Source organism: Manis javanica, chromosome 6 (assembly GCF_040802235.1).
Source record: "Manis javanica isolate MJ-LG chromosome 6, MJ_LKY, whole genome shotgun sequence".
Classification (NCBI taxonomy): Eukaryota; Metazoa; Chordata; class Mammalia; order Pholidota; family Manidae; genus Manis; species Manis javanica.
The window spans coordinates 54,598,871-54,622,703 of record NC_133161.1 but is presented as its reverse complement, the minus strand read 5'-3'; the positions used below and the strand labels follow the sequence as shown (position 1 = coordinate 54,622,703).

Here is a 23,833-nt window from a genome sequence, read left to right as displayed (position 1 = left end):
TGGGAAATAAATTTGAAAATATCACATCAAGTAATTTTACCAGAAGAAATCTTTCATATGGAACTTTTACTGTATTAGTGCCAAACTTTGTTATCTGCTCATGCAATTTTGGCATGAGGGAGATACAGTTTGTCTTTATTAGACACATCTATTATTAAATACAAAACTCTGGTCTGTGAATGATGATATTGAGTCAGAATCATGATGTAGCAGAGAATAGAAGGAGCCATGAGTCATCCAAGCAGAATGTGTTTGGATGCTTACAGACAGGCTGACTATTTCAAATACTCAACCAACTTGCAGGCTACAAGCCTCTGCCATATAGGTTTATGTCAGGTCCTCAAAGAAGTTCTCTTGAAATTGATCCTTTGAGGAACAACATACCAGCATCAGTCCAGACTGATGTGCTGACATCATGGCTTTCAGGAAGACCCAGCGCTTCCTGGAGTGACAGTCCAACATGTAACTCCCTAGAGATCAGCGTACCTTGTAGGTAACTCTGGTGTCGGGGGCACCACCGGGCAGCTGGGCAAGTCGGTTATTTCAATAGCCCTCAATCTCTAATATAAATATAACAATCATACAATAAATATTGCACAAACATGAATACAGAAAACTAAATCACACATGTATAAAAATAGAGCACAGAAGAGCTACTATGCAAATGTATAATGATAATCTAATTTTACCCATTTCTTGAAGTTTTCAGTCCTGCTGTTTGTACCTTTAACTCTTTTTTAAGGACGTGGGGATCTGTTTAAAATTGCTTTCTTGAAACAGTTTAAGAGCATTTACTTTCCTTAGCTGATTGTATAGATAGTGTACAAAATGGAAACATAAAAATACAAAATACTTTTTTCTTCAAAATAACATTTTAAAGAAATATGCAATAGCACTTCTTGCTACTCTTTCTCCCACTTTGTGGCTAACAGTTGTTATTTCCATGCTCTCAAGTAAAATGTGATGTGGCCGTTATATTAACGAGTTTATTTTACAGGTGTTGTATCTTTTCCTTAGTAGATGTAGTAGCAGGAACTGAATTATGAAATATGTGCAAACTGTAGTAGAAACACAGCTCACTGCATCATTTGTCCTTTTATGCAATAAATGTAACTTCCTGTTTGAATGGGTTCCATGAAACAATTATGTAAGGAACCTTATTTAGAATAGAGGCAGAACCACCTAAATATGCATGAAGTTTAGATGAGAATTAAATGAAGCTTTATGTGGATTGTAATATCTACTCTGATAGGCGAGGCTTTTTGTCGCCTTATTAAAAGACCCCTTTATGCTTGAAAATCTCATTTACATAATCAAATGCATCTGCTTACAAGCATAAGGAGTGAACTAGAAAGGGGATTTCATACAGTTTTGAAAACCAGTATTACTGAGTTGAGACTGTATTTAGTTTATGTGTTTTTCCTCAGTATAATACATAAAAATTTGTATTTATAATGCATTCTATATGTTATGAAATGCTATTTTGGGAACAGTGCTTTTGTATAGAAAGACTACAAAATCATGTTGAGAATAGGTGTACCCCAAATTGCAGAGAAAAATAATAATAAAAAAATACCTATTCGTACACAAAATCCAATTCATCAAATTCTCATCTAAGGCTGCAAATGGATTCACCTCGATTTGACTGCAGTCTTCATCACCTGAGAGCAGTGAGAGGAAAAGGCACAGAACTCACTTTCTCAGCCATTTCATGAGAGTGATGCAGCGAGTGCTCCCTTTCTGAGAACATCCTCCTCTGTTCGTAGCTGGCTAGCCGGCAAGTGAGCCATGAAGAGAGGGTGCAGCCGCCAATCCCAATGCACGCAAGAGACATGGAGGCAAGATGCAGAGGGTAGAGGGAAGAGGTCTTCTTGGTCACTGCCCGGAGGAACTGGAAATTCAGGATGCCCCCTATCAGTCCACAGATGCAGCAGGCAGAAAAGAGGATCATCTGATAAGGAAAAGAAAGTGGGTGTTAAAGGGGAAGGAACAACAAAGCTGGCAAGGATGCACGGTACAGTCCTGTTGCGGGCGGAGGGTGGCTGCGCTGTCCTGAAGAGAAGTGCCTGGGTGCTTCTCAAAAGACGGGAGCTTCCCTTTCACCAAGTTTCTATGCCCTCTGACTCAACAGGGAGGGCGCAGGCCCAGCCCTTCTGGAATTAACAGCTGACTATATACAGAACGAGGAATGCTCATGAAACCTCTGAACTCTGAAGTAGGAAAATTTGTCTTCTAGGTAGCTTTAGATTTAAATAATATTTTTATCTATTGTGTGTGCCACTATGGAATTGGAACAGGTATCATAGCAATGAACCCACCCAGCAATCCTCTGAGAGAGAGAGTATTACGCATTTTGGAAAACAAATGGTGAGCAGATAACACTCACATTTAGGGACGGAACTCAGATTCTCTGACTCCATCCTGTTTCACTATGTTAACCCCCCCAAAATATCTAAATTTCTTCTCATCAAATTGTCATTAGTTCTGTTAAGCTTCAAATCTTTATATACTGCTCTAGCTAGGTGAGCTTAGGGAATTTACTTAACTCCTTTTTTTCACTCATAAGAATTTTATTGTATGGGTATCTATTTCCCCAAAAGGTAGTTTAGGGACTCACAGTGAACTGGCCCTTGATTTTACAAATCTTTTGTTACTCTGTGGCACCACAATGAAGAATATACAATAGATATTTCAAAACTATTGTTGGGTTGGTAATTTTGGAGAAACACAGGATGTGGCTTGTTTTTAATGCTACTATTGGTTTAACCTGGGTCTCTATTAATAGAACTAGGGGATTTTATTTAACTTAAAGATCACAGAATCCCCAGAAGAACCAAGCACAATGTTATTATCTGCATCATATATGTTTGGACAATATTTAATGAACTTAATTGAATATTCCAATAGCTTTAATAATTTTATTTTATATTTGCATCTAGCCTAAATTCTCCTGTGAGCTATCATGACACTAATAACTGATAATATGATACTAATTTAATTATCCAAACATTTCCATTTTTCTCTGGAACACAGTCTCTTCATCAGTCACTTCTCTTGTTCATCAGTATAGCTTGTTCATTCTCACCTTAAGGATGTTTTTCATTTCCTGGAAATTATTTTGCTTTTTTCTTGGACTCCTAGATGGAAGACCAAATAGTCCTAACTTCCTCAGAAAGCCTTCCTGGACTTTACTAATCTTCTTTGGCAAATTTCCACAGGGCAAACAGCTGTATAACTTATTTTAGCATTTAACCTTAAACTATCAGGTATTATTTGCTGTTAACAGTTGTGTTTAACAAGCACTTGTTGAGTCCCTAGCATCTGTTAGACCCTGAGCGAGGCAGGAGCTGGCTTTTCAAGAATACCTCATAGTTATAACCCTTGAGAACACTGTAGTCTTGTGTGAGAAAAGATACAACATTCCAACATGGCATGGCATCTATGGAGAAGGAAGGATGAATGGGTTGCCCTCAGAGTAGGAAGGAGGGGAATTTAGCCCAACTAGGGGTTTCAGACAAGGTCTCCTTGACAACACGTCATCTGAGCTATGTACATGCAGTTCCCAGCAAATTGTAGGCCTTGGATGTGTGAAATAGCACAATGAGGTAGCATGTGGGGAGTAGTTTGCTGTGTTCCCGTAACTTAAATTCAGCATTCCTTATTGTGTGTCTCACAGTACTTATTACCAAAACTGAAAGCCCAGAGATGGATAAGTATATTCCTTTTAAAACTGATTAAAATAATCCTAGGCGTCAATTGCCAAGTAATTTAATCATTAACTATTTGAAATAGTTTTATTCCCTTTTAAAGTATACTCAGATGGCATGCAGTCTTTGGGGAGTATATTTTGGTGTTTACCTATTCTCAGAAAATAGAGAAAGATATTACATTGTAGTCTTCAAATAATGAATTACTACTAATTAAGAAAATAAATTATAAATTTAATTGACAATCACAGAAAAACACTCTCCTGATGTTATTCTTATTAATTCTTTAAAGGCATGACACTTCATCAACCTGTGCAGATGGGACATTCTTACCTAGGAATTAGCATGTTAAAAATCTGTACCCAAGTGTATAACCATATACTATTTTCACATCTCACCAGACTGGAGATCCTAGACTCCAGAGATAAATGGAGTAGAGAAATTTTCACACTTTGATTGAAGGGTAGTGAATCCTTGACAGCGAAATGTCTGTGAGAACTTCATATGCTACAGGAGGATACAGTAGATGGTAGTTCCTAAAAAGTTCAAATCTTAATGATTTTTTTCCTCTAATAGCTTGTAAGAGAATTAGAAAGACAGAAGAAAGTCACGTCTTTAAAAAAAATCTCTTCCCTTCTGCTACGAACCGAGTGTCTATGTCCCTGAAAAACTCACATGTTAAAGGCTCAACCCCAGTATGATGGTATTTGGAGTTGGGACTTCTGGAAGATTATAAGGTCATGTAGGTAAGACCCTTGTGAATGGGGTCAGTGCCTTCCTAAAAGAGATTCTAGAGCGCTCTCTTTCCCCTTTTGCCATTGGAGGACACAGCCAGGAATTTGCAGCTTAGAAGAGTGTTACCACAGCCCAACTCTGCTGGCACCTGATCTGGGACATCTAGTCTCCCAGACTGCAAACGATAAATTTCTGTTGTTTATAAGCCAGCCAGTCTATGATACTTTGTTATATCAGCTCAAACTGACTTAAACATCATCCTGCCCCTCTTGTCCCTCCCCCACTCCTCCCTTTCTCTCTTTTTCTCCCTCCTTCCCTCTTTTCCTTCTTTCTTTTTCCAAGAAATCATTCATATATAGACATAAAGATTCTTGGCAGAGGAAAAGCTTAGAAAGAATGAAGACCATGTGTGAAAAGTGATGGGAGAATCATAGATGCAAATTATAAGCCTCCAAAAAATTTTTTGCCCAAAGGTCTCCCTCTATGTAACTAAAAAAAATTACATCTCACATGTCTAAGCAACGGGGACCTCCATCTGTTTTGTTGCAACAGGTATTCTCACAAAGAAAGATACAACTAGAAAAGGAAATTAAACAAAACTACTTGTAATATTCTGCATTCCTTGTCCCCCAGATGACTGGCCTCTCCTGGAAAACTCTTTCCAGGCTCCAAGGCTACTTTCTATGGTCCATATGTAGTATTAATATATAATACTATATATCTTTGCCAAAATAAAGATCTATGATCTTTCCTGTTGTACTTAACAAAATAAACTATGCTTTTCTCTTCTTTCCAGCTCTCAAAAAATGTCATGGAAGGCAGTGGGGAATCCACACACCAGTCTGCCTTTCTTTCTCTTGCAGCCAGTGTGAGAGTCAACTGGGACAGAGTTCCACAGCCCCCAAAACCCACAACAGTACCATAAAACATCTGATAACACTTATATTTGCATGTACAGTAATCAAATATAATTAAATAAAAAATATTCTGGAATTAATTGTAACTATAACAACACAGCTGTTTTGTAAAATTAACTTCACAAAGTCAGTAATCCGTAGACCCAGTTCCATATTTAAACAGTTAAATTCCCCATGAACTCAAGTTATGTCTTTTTCAGCTTACTGAAGGATTCATCTGAGTGTCTGGGAGCCTATAAACTGGAAAAGTGGAGATTCATCCACAGAAGTCATTGAGTGTTGCATGCTCATGTATTTAAAGAGCATATCAAAGCTTTCCTTTCTTGTTCTTTGTCACAATCTCAGATAATCTTGATGGTTTTCTTTGAAAATGAAAAACCCAGGGTTTATTTGTCAGTTTTCCTTTTATCCTAAATGAGTAACATTCAGCATGTGAAAGTTGGCTAGTCATCATTTTCTTTTCTGAGTTCTTACATTTCACATACTTCAATGCACAATACAAACAAGGCAGAAACTTACGACAAGTCCAGATTTTTTTTTGGCGCACAAGATTCCACATATGCCACAGAGAAGAAACTGAAAAAAAAAAGAATAACAATTATTTCATATCCAAAAATAAGAGAACCCTTCATTTTTAGCTCATGGTTCACTCATGACACTTGCTCCAGGGAAACTAAACATTTTATGTTACCATCAAAAGCTACAAAGGAAAATAATCTCATTCTAAAACATGAGACAAAAATGCAAACTCTAATGAAAACTGTGTTTTTGCAAGGTTAATATAGGTATTGAGGGGTTTAAGCAAAACTTGAATCAGTTTTACCACCAGGCAAAATTTTGAGGTAAATGAATTTAGAGTTTTGTTTCTTCTATTTCCTTTCACTGTTTTCTTATCCCTTCTTTCTTTTTCAGGGAGAAAAGTGGTGTGATACATTCATTCATGCTAAGCAACTAGAAATCCATGGGTTCTATTAAGGTAGGAAATATAGCACAAATGAAAAGCTGAGGCTTCAGACAGGAAGATTTTTTTCTTGTAGAGACATTCTTCATACCTTTCAAACTATGTCAGGTAAAATAGCTACCTCTTCATTCTACCAGAAATATTGTCCTTGTGGATGTGTCAGAAGAACACATGGGGATGAAGCTATGGATGATATGTAATTCCTTGTAAATAAGTACACTGGTGACATAATTGTTTTGCAAAAGCAGTTGCATAAAATCATCTACCAACAACACACTATTAGACATTTTCATTATCAGAAAATGATAACTTGTTTAACTTGGATAGAATTATTAGGGTCTGTTTGAATGCACATTTATACATACTTCTGGCTGGAGGTAAGCCATATAAATAAAATAATACATTCATTAATAAATAATAAGCCCACTAAAGGCTTTCAGATTAGCAAAGAAAACTTTGAATGTAGCTAAGTTCATTTCCATTTGAGTTTTCTTTTAAATGTTGCTATCTCAAATCAGAATTAATAACATAAATAGTTTGAACTGATATTTCACACATGGATATATTTTTGAATATACATATCAAAATATTCCAAGGATTATCTGAAATAAATCATATACTTGTGAGAAGCACCAACAAAATTTGATTTTAAAAAATAGTTAAGGGGAGTTTCCCTTTGCAGGGAATTTTCTGGAGAAGGGAACAAAAGGATTATAAAGGAGGTAATGTTGCATTAAGACAATTAGATCAGAATACAAGGATATATAAGACTTGGGTATATAATATAAATGATCTTTCAAATGAATGGTGAAAAAATGAAGACCATTTATTCAATAAATGGAATTAAGACAATTTATTAACTTTCCCTAACATCATATACTAAAAGGTGTATGAAACAGTTTGAATACTTAAATGCATAAAAAATATAAATGTAGTAGAAGATAGTAAGGGTAAATACTTATATAATTTTAGAGGAGTGGAAAGCATTTTCTATACATAGCAGCAAAGTCATAGACCAAAATGGAAATTACATATAAGTATTAATACATAAAATTAAAATTCTGATACTAAAAAATATAATTCTCAAAGGCAAAAAAATAATTAAGATTATATTCAGAAAGCATTTAACATGCAAAGGTTTAACATTTTATGTGCATAAATGTATCAAAATAATTTTAATATCCTAAAACTGTTAGAAAATAAGAACTCAGAACTTTATGATACTTGAATACTTGCATTATTTTCAGAAGCCTTAAAAAGTTACTTTTGAATGACCATTTCCCCACCCCACTCCTTTTTTTCCTAGGTCTAGATGATCTTGTCCTTTTTTGGGCTTTTTCTTACTGTCTTATATCTTCTAAGGTTGTGCCAAGACATTCCAGTTTGGACCAATTCTGTACCTGTCAGTGCTTCCAAGCTTCAAATCAAAGCTGTAGCATGTCCTTCTCCTTGCTTTTCTGCTAACCTGTTATTCACTCTGTAAGTCAACTCACCCAGAACTCATTTTTAAATAATCTGAAAGTAGTGTAGTTCTGTGTTCCTTGGATCTTCAGAAATCTATGAACATTGCCATGTTTATTCACAGCAAATCCTGAAGGCACCTCAGGACCATAAGCAGAGTTCTTCATGCCAGCCCCTTGGGTAGAACATCTATGTGGCAATAAAATTGCTTCTCTCTATTGTCCCACTAAGACAAGGAAATTCAGGGCTTGGAAGGAGGAAGGTAGAGTAGAAGGGGAATCAAACAATATTTTTCCACTCTCCATCAGGCATGGAAATACATCCCAACAGTTACTTCTCTTAGGCTAGCTCAAATCCACATTCTTTAGAGGAAACCTGTAATCTGAGAAAAAAGAGACCCATATAATGGGAAGGATATAAAACTGTGGAATTTCTGAGGTGGCTTTAAGGGATCTTGGCTGAAGTTTAACTAATTCACAGTTTATAGAGAAGAGTAAATGAAGTACAAAAAAGCAGTAAATAATTTCTATTTCATTGGCTACTTTACCCCAAATCAGAGCACCAGAAGCTCTTATAAGATGACTCAATTCAGCCATTGAAGTTTGCACATGGGGAATGAGAGGTCCAGACAAATTTAGCGACTTGCTCAAGGTCACACATCAGAATCACAAATCACATATAATCTAAGGCTTTATTAAGTGTGTAAGTTAATTTATTTCTAATAATGTGATAGAAACACTTTTCCAAAGGATTTTAGTGCTAGCAGTGGGCACTCTAACTGGAAGTGTTCAATGAATATCTGATCATCTATAATCCCTCTTCTTGCCCTTGCCATTGTTAATGTTTGCTGTGATAAATAGATTAGTTGATTAAAGTCTAAAATTATGTTATTAAACAGGGAATGTGCTATAATATTTCAAGATACTTTTTTTGCTCAACATAACTTTACCCAGGAGGCAAAGCTGTCACCCACATTTTGTAAATTATAAAGCAGGTGAAAAACAAATTAGTTTAAAATAAGTAAAACCAATGGCTGGGAATACATATCTGAATTAAACAGAATTTTGTATAATATACAATTGTACATGATAAAATACAATTTTATTTCTGAGAAGATGTGCTGTTTAAATCCAGGGAGAGTTATTTGTTTTGCTCTTACTACGAAGTTATATAAATGAAAACATCTAATGATAGGGCATCAAGTGCAACTATGTTATAAAGCTAGTCCTCTGCATGGAACTCATTTGATTCCAATTTAGATTAAATTCAATAGACAACTAAGGTTGTGAGTCATAGGATTAAATGGAGCTATGATGGAAATAGTGTTCTATATTTTGAGTGGATTTTCTTAAAGGGCCATGGAGCCTTCTTCTTTTGTTTAGGATGTAGAAAGACCAAAGACGTCATTCTCACCTTAACAGTAAGGAAAAGTGGATAAATTATAGACCGGTAACTTCTCGAGCCCATCAGAGAGCTGAGGCTCCAAGGCAACAGAATGAGCCCCTGGAAAGACAGACTGTAGACGCAAACTGATCACCTGTTGTGGAGATGGGAGGAGATGCTGGTTGTCACACAAGGGGCGCAGAGGGGGTGCAAAGCCCTGATCCGTCCTTAGGCCTCCTTTCTCATGAATCAAATGCTTTAAGCCCCTGGCAAAGGGGTAGCAAAGCCTGTCATTTCAGGCTTTTTAAATGAATTGCTATTATAATTAGAAGAAAAGTAGAAAAAAAAATTATTTATACAGGGGGAGGGGCAAAAACTCATCTAAGGCCTAACGTCCTCTGCGTATGCTAAAAGGGAGTCATTAGCCACTGCAGGAGGGGCCTGAACCTCCTATACAAGGCCAACTTCGGCTGTCGCAAGGAGGCCAGCACAGAATGCTGAGCAAGTCCCGCCCTGAGGTCAGAGGCACAGCACCTTGTTAAGCAGTAGTTGGATTAGAACAACCAAGAAGCCTCTCCACTACTCCTTCCCGCTCTTCACCAGAGCCCAACAGGTAGGAGTAGTCTACACTGACAGGCAAGAGCATCACAGGAGGGGACTCGCTCGGTAGGGGAGGCAAGCAGGGACAATGAAAAGCTGAGGCAGAAGCACCAGATGCTGAACAGTTAAGGCGCCATCAATGGGCTTGGAAGACTACGTGCACCAGGGGCGATCAGTCCAACAACAAAATCAATTCCTCTCGACAATGACTCCACCTTTCACACTAACGGCCTAAAAGTAGATAGTAAGATATAATACTTCCAAGGTTCTGAAAAGAAGGACTTTTGAACTTTGAGCTGGGCATTCAGCCAACTCTTACTGACACAAGAGATTACAAGAAAGGCATGCGCATTTGGGCGAAACACGGAATCAGGCTGGGCTGATTTATGGCTCTCCAGAGGTAGACATATCCTAGTCCCCGGACCTTAGATGGTGACAAAAGCCTTTGCAGATGTGATTGAACTAAGAATCTCGAGATGAGGAGATTTTTGTGAATTATCCAGGTAGGCTCTAAGCATAATCACAAAGGTCCTTCAAAAGAAAGACAAGAAGGTCAAAAGAGACAGAAGGCTATATGAAGACACATGAGACAGAGAGAAAGACATTTGGAGAGGCTACACTGCTGGCTTTGAAAATGCAGGAAGAGAGACATGAGGCCAAAGAGGCAGGTGCCCTCGGAGAGCTGGAAATGGATTCTCCCAGGGGACCTCCTGAAGGAACGCAGCTCTGCAGACTTCTGGCCTCCAGAACTTGAGAGAATAAATTTCTGTTGTTTTAAGCCACTAACTTTGTGATAATTTGTTCCAGCAGCAATAGGAAACTAATACAGGCTCCAAAACATTATTTTATATGAGAATCTCTAAAAGATTTACTAGAAGCTGCTCTTCAGGAAAACAAATAGGAAAAGAAATAGGGAAAGAATGTTGTAGCAAAAGCAAAAAACAAAACAGTGAATCTTTTAAATCAAGAAGTATTTTGGGGAAAATTAATACCTGTTTAGAAGGAATATCCCCAGTGATTTGGGCATGAGAGATGGTGGGTTGGGGATAAGATGTAAGTAAAGTTTTCTAGGATTCTTGTATCATTAAGTAGAATAATAGGGGAGCTAACTGTTTCTAGATAATTATAGACAAGTAGAGCTTTAAATTTGTTCATTGAAATATAGAAAACTGGAAAAATAAAGGCAAAAATACAATAATGACAATAAAGATTGAACAGATGTCAGCAACATTTAAAGAAATGAAATAAAGTGAAACTGTTAAATAAATTGATGTAATTTCAATAATGTAAGCAAACAGACTGAACATGGCTATAAGCAATATTTCTAATAAAATAGAGGAAGAGAGACACTCTGCTAGGTAGAGAAGAAAAGATATTTGTTAAAACTTCTCTAAAATGAAAGAAAACCTCCTCTTGCCTTATTGGTTTTCTCTCTCTCTCTCTCTCTCTCTCTCTCCTCTCTCTCTCTCTCTCTCTCTCTCTCTCTTTCTCTCCCCACTGATCTAGTTGCTTGTGCTAGTTAATAAGTTCCTTATTAGTACTTCATTCTCTTCAAGAAAGTTTATTTAGGAAAAGGGCTAAGAGTTTTAAAAAAGTTTTTGCAGCATTTCTCAGTTTAAATGATGTAATGGAAAGTTTTGAAACCATGGTTCTATTAGCTGGCCAGGAGAGCAAGTGTCGGGCGGTGGGATCGTGAAAGAAGGTGGGCCACTCCAAAACAGCTTATTAAAATTTTTGCCACCTCAGGTGAAATACTTTTCACGGAAATTTACAAGCCTTTACAGAAGATGAGTACATTAGAAAATAGAAATGGCACTACCTTTTCCCCTCAAGATAATGAGCTGAAGCACAAATTTAACTTAATACTTTGGTAACCATTAATGATCTATATAATTTCATTAAAATTAATCTGTTTATTTAAAATGTATTAAAAAATTATCAGGAAAATGCACAAATATAAAATGTTGAGAAACTGATTAAAAAGAAATTTATTTCTGGCTAAAGGGTATATTTCTCCTTATACCTGGATTAGAAGTTTGATGATTTGCTTTGCTATCACCAGTTCTTGAGTAGTTTTACATGAATATCATCCTATGAAGGGATGACAATTTTAGTCTCTTAAAGGATTATTTTGTAGTATAGAGCACAAAATGTGAGTGTGCTGAAGCGGCTCATATTTTTCCTGGTACTATGCCGATATGATTGTGATTTTCTTACCTGACACCCTGGCTAGACTCAAGGATGAGTGGTTTTTATACTCAGTCAAATATAATGAATCATAAACCACTACATAGTAAATGCAATTTCACCTTCAATGACCACCATATTTCGTCTTTATTTAAAAAAGATTCAGTAGCTTTATGCATTTGTAATAATAGCTGAAATAGAGCTTTTAGTTTGCAAAGCATTTTGATAGTTTGTCAATCCTCTAGGAAAGAATGGGTTGAAAAAAAGAATTTTGCTCCATGATGGGCAAGTCAACGAAGGAAAGAAATTACGGAGCAAAGAAACAGTTCTGAGCCTCATATTATACAAAAATGGAATTGAATGTGTTATTTCATTTGCCATTATAGGTACTGCTGGGTGAGAGATTGTCTTTTTCAATGTCCAACTTTTGCTATAGCTCCTCAGACAAAGCTGTGTTGGTGAAATAAAGTTACTAGATGACATAATGGAATTTCACACCAAAAGAATGAATTAGTCAGGTGGATGGATGAATGTATTACATTATGCATGGGGAGGGGCAGAAATTAATCAAATTTAGCTAATTCCAAGGCGCACAAGTGGGTGCAATCAGTCTTTTCACTGAATAAAATCCAATTAACTTCGTTTTTCATTTTTCTGAAACACTCATGATTGGTCAGATTAGATTAATTCTCTTCTCAATGGTGGCATTTGAGAATAATGTGGATGGTGTTGGGCTTTTAAATGTCACAATCATAGCTTTGTGGGTTTCAAAAGTTTCCTTTCCAAACCTCAGATGCTCTTGAGTTGTCACCATAAGTAGACCTATCTAATAAAAATTACTGAAAAAGATAATATCTTGGCATTGAGTGATAATTGCCAGAAGACCCTTGTTAAAGGTGGGAAAGTGATTTCCCAAACTAGAAAAGATAGTGTTATTTTTCACTTTTTTATTAAAATTCTTTATTGAGATATAATTGACATGTAACATTTTATTAGTTTGTGTTCTTAATTATATGAGACAGAAAATGACTTGGGAAATATGACTATGAGACTATATCCCAGCTGTTGATTCATTTTTCTCTCAGAACACCAGTCTTTGGCCTCCAATCAGACAGAAAATAGCTTTCCTCCCCTTGGCGAAACCAGCAGTTGGGCCGTGTCTTGGCACTGTCATCTGAACGCTATTACGTACTCTCAGCTGGTCTGTTCTGAGTGATTATCGTTCAATCTTTCCTTTAATCACAATTTAACCTTGACACGTACACTATTTCAATCCCATTCAGAAATTTGTTCCTGGAAGAAATCCAGGTATTTTTCATTCAGTCAAGATCAAATGATGTAAAAACAATGAAAAGATATCACAAAAATTTCAGGATATTAAAATATCAGTATAGGATATTTTAAAATATAGGGTCAATTGCTTTGTTACTTTGTAGTTCTTTTATGCCTTCAGGTACTATACCTGGCAAGCCAAGCCTGTCTGAAAGCAGAGATTCTAAAAGGAGAGGAGAGGAGTCCCTCATTTTCTGATCAGAAGCAATAGCCTGTCCTGCGAGGCTATGACTAAAGGTGAGTAAGCACTGTCTTTGAGTTCCTTCTGTGGAAAAAGAGAATACAATGATGTGCAGAGTAAGAATCCTAAAAACAACTCCTTTAAACCCTAGGGTTTATATCACAGTTAGAATAATCCTGACTTTACATACCCTATTTGAACTCCTTTGTAAGACCTCATCCAAAGTGATCTATCCCCATTTGAGGACATATGTTTCATACAGTAATCCATCTTTATCTGTATCCATCCATTCTCAAGTATCATGATTTCCCCCAACATTTTTGGGATTTATGTAATGTACAAAAGCTGCCTGTACTCCCTCCCTTTTTCTTCTGCAAGGAAAGTGAGAATCCTCTCCTGGCTGTCTTAGCAATGGGACCCACTTCAGCCCAAATGATCTGAACTACAGAGCATTGACAAGAATTTTTCGAAGAAAATCTGTAAACCATTTTTATAAGAATGACATGGTATGCTTGTTATAAATGCAGAGTTATGGGCCCCTATTGAATCAAATTTTGTTGTGATGTGGTCTAAGAATCTGCATCTTGGTTAAATACCAGGCTAAATAAATCCACAGTAAATAAATGTTATGCTTCTACAGTTTGAGAACCTTCCCGATAGATTCACAGGACCAAGTTAATTCTTGTTTGGCTTAGATGAGCTGGCCCTACTGGGAGTTGGCTGGATGTGGGGCCTTTCATGGGAGCAGCAGCCCTGAATGGAGTAGCAGACTCAGTGGAGGAGCAGTGGACGTCTAATATTAGACCCGAAGATTTCCATGCCTTAGAGGATGAACCAAGCTTCTTCTCTTCCCTAAAGGGTTTAAACTCTCATAGAGAACATTTAATCTCCACTTCCAAGTGTTAAGCCAGTTATGAGTAGTATTCTAGCATAAGTAAGAGAGTTTTGTGCATACATTGCTCATCAACCACAGAGAGGGATGGGGGAGTGACTTGATGCTGCTTTCTCTAGATGTAATTGTAAACATTTTATGCATTTGCATGACAGATTTTAAGTGGTTTATCTTTGACAAGTTCATTTCCCCCAACAAATATGGTATAATTGAGCTCTGAAGATCTTTTAAGCTTTATTTTTTTCTGTTTCCAATGATGACGAATCATTTTGGGTGATGAGAACACCTAGACTGAAGTAAAGGCAGAGCTATCAGTGTTCCACAGAGAGTCTCTAATGAATAAGAGAATTGCTTCTTTAAAGGGCATTAACAAAAGTTTTCTTGCTCAACTTTTTCTGTTCATCTCTTTCTCTTTCTGTGTCCTTCTCTCTTTTAGGGTAGTCTGGAGCTGTTGTATTTAGTCTGTGACTAAATACAGAGAAGGACTTCTCTTCTACTCTGTGGTTCAGCATTATGTTTCTATTATTTAGCCATACTTCTCTGTTTGCTATATATTTCTTATAATGAGTATTTTGGATCATGTAGGAAATTACAGTTTTCCTACTGAATATATTTGCCAGAGCCTGTCAGTATACATAATTGGACTGTGAAAACCAAGAAGTTCAAAAGAGTAAACTAGAATAAGGTGTTTCCAAACTCCACGGGTAACCAATGAATTGCGGAGCACCATTTATTACTAACCTGAAGTTTCCTAAGGGTGAAGTGTCCCTCCTCTCTGCATACCTATTCAGTCACTTCAAACTGGTTTTAAACAACACTAAAGATGCATTATATCTTTCCTGTTCCTGGTTCAACTTGATTTCTAGAGAAACCTACAATCTTCATAAGGTAAATAGTGAGATTTATAAGTGAATTCTCAAAAGAGTTCATTGGAAAGCTTATAAAATTGAAAACTGATTATAAATTTCTCATTGGCTTAAAAAAGTCTAAATAAGATCTTACAAGAACATGAATCAGGCTGTTAAAACTATCCAATTCTGGGAAATGAATCTGGAGAGCGAGGTTTTTGAGGACTAAATTTTAGAAGGTATCATTGTAACTGAAGTATAATAATGGTGCAGAAGACTTATAAACAAGCTAACAAAGGACACAAGGAAGATGATGATGAATTGTTTCAGAATTGCTCTGAATGGTGGTTTCTTAGTCTCATTGATTTATGTTACTAATGTGATGGCTTTCAGGTCTTTCTGGATAAAGAAGACCATTATAAAATAACTGAACCCTCCTTCCAGCCTTCCACGGATTCATTTCTTCATTACTCAGCAACTTTATTATGACAATATAGATGCATAGAAACTTACATGTCTTTGTAGTGTCGTAGTATTATGACACTACAGTGAATTAAAAACAAAAACTTAGACTCTTAGCAGAGCCAGACAATAGGTACTTGCTCTTAAAGAAGCAAAAAGATTAAGCTAGACAGATTTTCTATTTCCTGGAGTTAAGGTATGCTTTTACTGAAACACACAAAGACTGTAGGAAGAAATAATAATGTGGCATAAAAAAATAATTGGGGAACATAAAAAAAAGCACTTGAGTAACAGGCTTTGGAGAAAATCTTAAACACTACACTCTCCATCAATATTATTTAGCATAAGGATTATTGCCTCACTGGAATAAAGTTTACAAGATGTCTTAGCAGATGGTCCTTTAGCCTCATCATCCAATTCCTTTACTTTTGTTTCTTGTTAAAGGACCCCAAAAAGAAACACTTTCTCAAGTATTCTGTTGGGATGAATTCTCAAATTTTCATAGTTAACTTTTTAAAAATTTGCAACATCTGCTATTTAGGTTCTCTCTCCCAGTATTTCTGGGAAGACTGAAAAAAATCCCACTAATATTATTTCTATTTCATGGGTAGGGGAATTAAGATGCAAAGAAGTCATACAGAAAGTCAGTGGCAGAAATTCGATGAGAACTGAATATTGGGTTTCCCAAATCATTGTTCATTTGTGCAATGTGCCCCTTTTTATGTTAACTCTAAGCATATTAGGAATACCTTGTCAAAAAAAAATCCTCTTTTTAGTAGACAAATCATAAAATGTTGCAAATGAAAAGCTTTTAAGAGAAATCACTGGTATGCAGGACAGCTACACAAGTATGTCTATCACCTTGGTTTTAAAATTCCCTTTTAAATTCTTTTCTCTTTTCCTTAAGTCACTATCACAGTTAGCCTCAGGCGCCTGGCTGTATCACTCACCCAGTTGTGGATGAAAACTAAGAGCGCATAAGTCCCTTTCTATTTATCCCCTCAACTCACTAAAGTAAGCTTGATAGGAAACTTGGTAAGGAACTTGATAAGAAAACAAAGGGGTCTAAGAGCAAAATTAACAAAGAAATTGTAAGATGCATGGCAATTATCCCCTTTGTGGCAGAGGTCTCATCTAATAGGCAACCCCTAAATCCATCCCATGTCTTGCCTGAAGGACCCAGTGCTGATGATTCCAAGAGAATAGCAAACCTTAGGGAAACAAAGGGCCAAAGGCCACTTTCATGGTTATCTGCTCCCAATGGAAATAGTTCTTTCGCATATTCTGTCAGTTGCTTTGATACAAACAGTGACTCTTTAGCATTTCATTCTGATTTCTATCCATATTTTTTTATCAAATAACTCAAAGAATATTTTTCTTTATTTTAAAGTGCTGAGACCATAAAAATGCCTGTCCATGACCTTACATGACTGCTGAAAGGTCAGCTACAGAGAACAGGTGCATTTTTTGCTGCAGGATGTGCTTATTCATAAGTTGAAGCTCATGTCACCAAAAAGCCTATTCTTTGGTCTATCTGGGAAATGGGAGTAGTCTAAAACATTGCCAATTATTTTTTGGATTTAAATGCTAGAACCAGGAATAACATATAGGAGTTACATAAAGGGAGATACCTACTTATTACCAGGAAAATTTTTCTAATGAATAGACCTGTCCACAAAGTAGCTTGGGCTTTCTCATAACATTGAGGTCCCTTTGGAAATGTTTGGGTACTAACTGAATGACCACTTTCTGGGGTACAGAGGACAGGTTGGTACAGATCTGACAAGGGGCTGAAGTATGATCCTATGAAATATACTGACATTCCAGTTAAGAGTAACTTGCCGCATGGCTACATGATCAATTTTGAAGAACTGGAATTCAGTGACAAGTATGTGCACTATGAAATCTATCTCTGATGAAACAGAAGGCATTTTAGGCTCCTTAGTGTCCTGGGCTATTTATTATTGTGACCATAAATTAGTCCAGACAATGTATAAATATATGGACATATTGGTTAATTGAGGCCAGTGAATATGGTATGCCAGATAACAGTTTACTGTAACTGCAGAAATGGTCATGCTATTTTTATCTTTCTTTTTATTTAAGGTGAATGAATAATAGATGACTCTTTATGGTGCCTAGTATCTAAAATTATAATTGGCATCCATATACAGAGTTTATAATTTAGGCCACTTTCCAATACATTAATTAATTCATACTCTTTATAGCACTTTGGGAGTTAGGGGACTTGATTGCCTTGCCCAGAACCTTAGCAGGAAGGAACTATTGCCAGATCTAGATTTAGAACAGAGTGATGTCACCGAGATGGCAAGATAGGTTGTTCTTGACTTTGCTCCCCTTACAAGAAGTACAACTAACAACTATTTAATAAGACACACTGAGAAAATCCTAGAATAGGGGGTGAAGCTGAAGCACCCTCAGGACCACAGAGACCAAGACACACTGAGGCAGAAAGGTGAGAGGAATGGCTACATGTTGGCCATATTGCCCTGCCCCCAAGGCCAGCACACATCATATGGAGAGGTCTCCCCTGAGCATCTGGTTCTTCCAGTGAGAAAAGAGAAACCAGAGAGGACAAACAGCCTCACCGCCCATTGCAGGTCATTTAGCAGAAGCTCCCACTTTGATCCTGTACCGTGGGGATTGCAGAGAAATCAGCAGGACCCAGCCACTGGGAGTCTGACAGTAACAGAGAAGGGGGAAGGGCTTGCAACAATCAGCATGAGGATCTTGGCAAATTGAGTCCATACCTGGAGTGCCCAAGTAGTAAACTCAGTCTGTGGCTTTCCTCATCTGCTGAACCAAGTCATTTTCTGGGTCCTTAAGTGAGGAGTTTTGCTGGTCCAGGAAAGGAACTAAATCACAGGTTCACCCATCATGGAGAGTGAAGGCCCCATGACCAGAGGGCTAGTGACAACTCCTGGAAGCTGTGTGGCCCAGTGGCACTCAGTACTGGCAGATGGGCAGAGGTGATCGCCCCCAGAGCAAAACCAGTACTGAGCATGGAGCCCAAAGTTAGCAGAAAAAAGGAAATAATAAAGATTAGGGCAGAAATTAGTGAAATAGAGAACATAAAAACCTTTAAAAAAATAATTAACACCAGTCTTTCTCAAACTTCAAAATCATCAAAGAGGAGAGAACACTCCTGAACTCAATTTATGAGGCCAGCATTACCCTGATGTGAAAGCTAGAAAAGGATACTACTAGAAATGAAAACTACAGGCCATTATCCTTGGTAAATAAATGCAAAAATTCTCAATAAAATGCTATCAAACTGAATTCAGTAGCACATTAAAAGGATCATATACCATGATTAAGTGGGATTTATCCCTAGGATGCAAGGATAGTTCGACATGCACAGATCAGTCAATGCAATACATCATGTTAATAGAATGAAAGAAAAGAATCACATGACCATCTCAAAAGATGCAGAGAAAGCATTTGACAATTCAACATCCATTCATGAAAAAAACTGTTTTAACAAATAAGGCACAGAAGGAATCTATTTCTATATAATAAAGGCCATGCATGCAAGCCCACAGCTAACATCATACCCAATGGCAAAAGATTGAAAGAACTTTCCTCTAAGATCAGAAAAACAAAACAAAGGTGCCCATTCTCACCACCCGTATTCAGTTTAGTACTAGAAGTCCTAGCTAGAGCAATCAGGCAAGAAGATGAAATGAAAGTCATCAGAATTGGAAATTAAAATTGTCTCTATTTGCAGATGACATCATTTTACATATAGAAAATTCTAAACAGCTGTTAGAGCTAATTAATAACTGAATTTATACAGTTGCAGGATATAAAATCAACAGGCAGAAATTAGTTGTATTAACAATGAACTCTCTGAAAGAGAAATAAATAGAACAATCCCATTTATAATAACATCAAAAACAATAAAATATTTATGAATGAATTTAACCGAGGAAATGAAAGATCTGTACACTAAAACTATCGAACATTGATGAAAGAACCTGAAAAAGACACATTTAAATGGTAAGATATCCTGTGTTCATGGATCAGCAAGTTTAATATTGTTAAAATGTCTATACTGCCCAAAGCCATCTATAGATTTGACACAATCTCTATCAAGATTTTGATGGCATTTTTATACAGAAGTAGAAAAAAAACCCTTAAAATTTATATGGAACCTTAAATGATCCCAAATAAGCCAAATAAATCCTTAGAAATAAGAAGAAAGCAAGAGGCATCACACTTTCTGATTTCAAGCTATGCTATAAAATAGTTATCAAAACAGCATGGTACTGGCATAAAAATAGACAAATAGATGAGAATTGAGAGCCCAGAAATAAACCCAAGCACATATGGTCAACTGGTATTTGACAAGGGAGATAAGAATACTCAGTGAAGAAAAGACAGTCTTTTCAATAACTGATGCTGGCATAATGGGATATTCACATGTAAAAGAATAAAACTGGACCCATATATTACACCAATCATAAAAATTAATTCAAAATGGATTAAAGATTTAAATGTAAGACCTGAAACCACAAAACTCCTAGAAAAAAAACATAGAAATAAAGCTCCTTGGCATTTGCTTTTGGTAATGAATTTTTGGATATGACACAAGCCTAAAACACAAGCCACAAAATGAAAAAAAAAAAACAAGTAGAACTATATTAAACTTAAAAAGCTACTGCACACCAAAAGAAACCACCAAAAAACTGAAAAGACAACTAATAGATGGGAAAAACTTTTGCACACTATGTATCTGATAAGGAGGTCCTTATATATTTAAATATGTATAAAAAGCTCATACAATTCAATAGCAAACAATAACAACTACCTGATTTTTAAAATGTGCAAAAGACCTGAACAGACATTTATCCAAATAAAATATATGAAAGGCCACTGGTATATGAAAGGATGCTCTAATCACTAGTCATTAGGGAACACAGATTAATCCACAATGAGATATCACCTCACACGTTAGAATGGCCACCATCAAATGACAAGCAATAATAAATGCTGGTGTAGATGTGGAGAAAAAGAAACTCTTGTGCACTGTTTGTGAATTGGTACACCCTTTGAAAGCAGTATGGAGGATCCTCAAAAAATTAAAAATAGAACTACCATATGATCTAGCAATTCCACTTCTGGGAATACATCCAAAGGATATGAAAATACTAATTCAAAAAAGGTATCTACACCTCCATGTTCACAGCAACATTATTTACAGTAGCCAGGATGTGAAAAGAACACACACACACACACACACACACACACACAATGGAACATTATTCACCCATAAAATGTGAGGAAATGCTACCATTTGTGACAACGTGGTTGGAACCTGAAGTCTTGAATATACCTTTATTGTATTGCTTTGTGCTCAGTGAAATAAGTCATACAGAGAAAGACAAACATTGTATGATCCCACTTCTTTGTGGAGTCTAAAAAAGGCAGAGAACAACAAAACAAAACAAAACAAAACAAAAAAACAAATTCATAGAAAAGGTTACCAGAGGCAAAGAGTGGGGGATGGGAAATTGGAAGAAGATGGTTAAAAGGTACATTTTTCGAGTTGTAAGATAAACAAGTACTAAGGATGTAATGTACAACATGGTGATTATAGCTGACACTGTTGTATGATATATAGGCAAGTTGTTAGGAGGGTTAATTCTGTGAGATATCATCACAAAAAATAATTATTTTCCTTTTTTCTTTTCTTTTTATTGTTTCTACATGAGAAGGTAGATGTTAGCTGGACCTATTGTGATAATCATTTCACAATACATGTAAATCAGTGTTGTCTACCTCAAGCTTATACAGTGATGTGTGACAATTATTTCTAAATAAAACTAGGGGAAAAAAATGCATATAGGTGAATAAAAAAAAAACTTAAGGATGACTTCATTCTTGTCTTCTCTCTCTGGCTCTCTCTTTGGAACCAGGGAAATCACAGAACATCCCCATCATGCTTGGCAAAGTTTGTTCTAGCAGTAGGTTTGTACCTTAGATTGTACCTCTTTAGGTTTGGATTAAATTTTATTAATAATAATTGTAATGGCAATACATATTTAATTAAGTTTAGGGAAGGGAAATGTAGTATAATAATCCTATTAATAATAAGAAGGGGCTAACATGTATTGAGCACTTGCTAGATACCAGGCTCTGGGCTAAATATTTTACATATGTCATCGAATTCGATCCCCATATTCAGCTGAGAAAACTGGTCCTCAGACAATTTTTTTACACTACACAGCTGGTGATTGACAGAATTAATATTCAAACAAAGGCCTTTCTAATTTTAGAGGCTTTACTAATTTAGGATTTCCAATCATGATTTGGCCCCAACTGTCTCAGCATTAATTGCAGTAAAGTTGCCTTTTTCTTTCTGTATTAGAAATCTCCTGGGACAGAGATTGAAATAAACCCCGAGTTCTCTCTTTTGAAAGGAGGATATTTGGTAGTATGGTAATAGAAATCAAGGACAGCCTGTCATTGAATGAAGATCAGATCTTGGGTGGTTATGATACAATGGGGAGGGATGGAATAAATTTGGGTCCAGAGGTCATTACTGTGTTGTGATAGGAAGCGTTTCCCCATGAAAGCTATTGGAGTCTAGTCTCTGAAGAAGAATTTTTGTACCACTTGGTGGCAGTAGTTACCAATTAATTAACAGTGTTCAATTTACAACCAAAATAGTACACTTTATTTCTATTTGGAAGTAATTTTTAAACAAGATTTCTCCCTTCAATTTAACTAACTTTTTCATGTAATACCTTTATTTCCACCAGTTCCTCTCCAATGTATATTTATTATTATTATTGTCTTGGACATCACTCAGCTACTTGGAGTTCCATTTAGAATAAAGACCATACATAATGACAACAGAAAAGTTTCCACCATTCACTGTTATAGCTTCAGAGGTGTTCAGTGTACAACCAACCAAAATAAGATAATGATGCAGCTTGGAAAGAATGGACAGGAGGGCTTATCAAACCATATAATAATAAACACAGCTAATAAATACAGAAAAGTCAAATTGGCAACAGTCTGACTCCAAAGCATGTGCGTGCACACTCTATGGTCTCATGCTGCCGATTTGATAATGATATTATTCTAAGGAAAAAAGCAGCTAGGAAAGACTTCTAATTTTCAAACTCAAAAGGGAATATCAAAATTCTAACGATGCTCAATTTTCCAACATAGAGACAAGAAGAAATGATTTTACGGTGATAAATAATATATTTTGCTTAGCTTTAAAGTCAGGTAGAAAGTAGGTGTGGTCTACTGCAATGAGTGAAGGCAAATCTTTTTTTAGAAAGTGTAGGTAGTAATAATCTTAAATTGTTCTGTGGAGCTATCTCAAAGCAGAAAACTAAGGAACTAAAATTCAGTGCTTGAAGTCCTGTTTTCTTAGACTACATTCGAACATAATGAATATTTCTAACACTATTTAAAAAAACAGCAGAATACAAAATTTTATGCACATTTTGTTCTTATACTGCAAAAATCATTACTTTCGAACATACAAAGCTAAGGCAATATATGGCAATGTAAACAGTGATTATCTCCAAGTGGTGGGAATTATTGATGATTTCAATGTCATTTTTGCTCTTTTGCATTTTCCCAGGTCTCTACTGTAAACTATATAAAATAATAGGATATTTCACTTAATAGTTCCAAAGCTTTGTTTTGGTTATATCATATAAGCCATTGGTCTCTGGCTTTAGCATTTAGAAGAGTTAATGAATATGAACAAGATGCAAAATAAACCAGCAGAGGCAACGCTTCTCAAAAGCAGAGGAGGACCTACTTATAAAGTGATACATGGAAACACCTAATTAAAAAAGTATTCCTTGCTGGCTTTAAGTTCCAACTGTGTTGAATGATTTATTGAATTAAGTCACAAAGACCCCAAAGGGCATCCATTAAAATCTAACCTATAACTTGGGTGGGTTTTATACAAAAAGTTAGTATTCCTATGGGGAAAACACCATTTTTTTGCTTTATGTATATGCCAGAACCCTTGATAATAATCCAGTGCTAAATGTACTGGAGAATTCTATTTTCAAAGAAAGAGAAGGTCAAGGCTTTCCGTGAGTTAGCCGTGTATTCATTAACAGCTCCTCCAGACTCCTCTCTTCCTTTTATCCTCCTGTTTCCAAACAAACAA

At 36.3% G+C, this 23,833-nt stretch overlaps 1 protein-coding gene across 4 annotated transcripts in view; it reads right to left on the bottom strand.

The window, feature by feature from the left end:
• TMEM196 (transmembrane protein 196) overlaps positions 1-23,833 on the bottom strand; it is a 56,231-nt gene that overhangs the window by 3,613 nt on the left and 28,785 nt on the right. For 2 of the 4 annotated variants that reach the window (XM_017659414.3, XM_017659415.3), the window contains exons 2-4: positions 5,879-5,935; positions 1,697-1,951; positions 487-560 (exon numbers count right to left, since the gene is read on the bottom strand). In XM_017659414.3, coding sequence (XP_017514903.1) covers positions 487-560; positions 1,697-1,951; positions 5,879-5,935 — 386 coding nt within the window. The remainder of the gene's footprint in view (positions 1-486; positions 561-1,696; positions 1,952-5,878; positions 5,936-23,833) is intronic. The other 2 variants (XM_017659416.3, XM_017659417.3) reach the window with 1 other exon arrangement.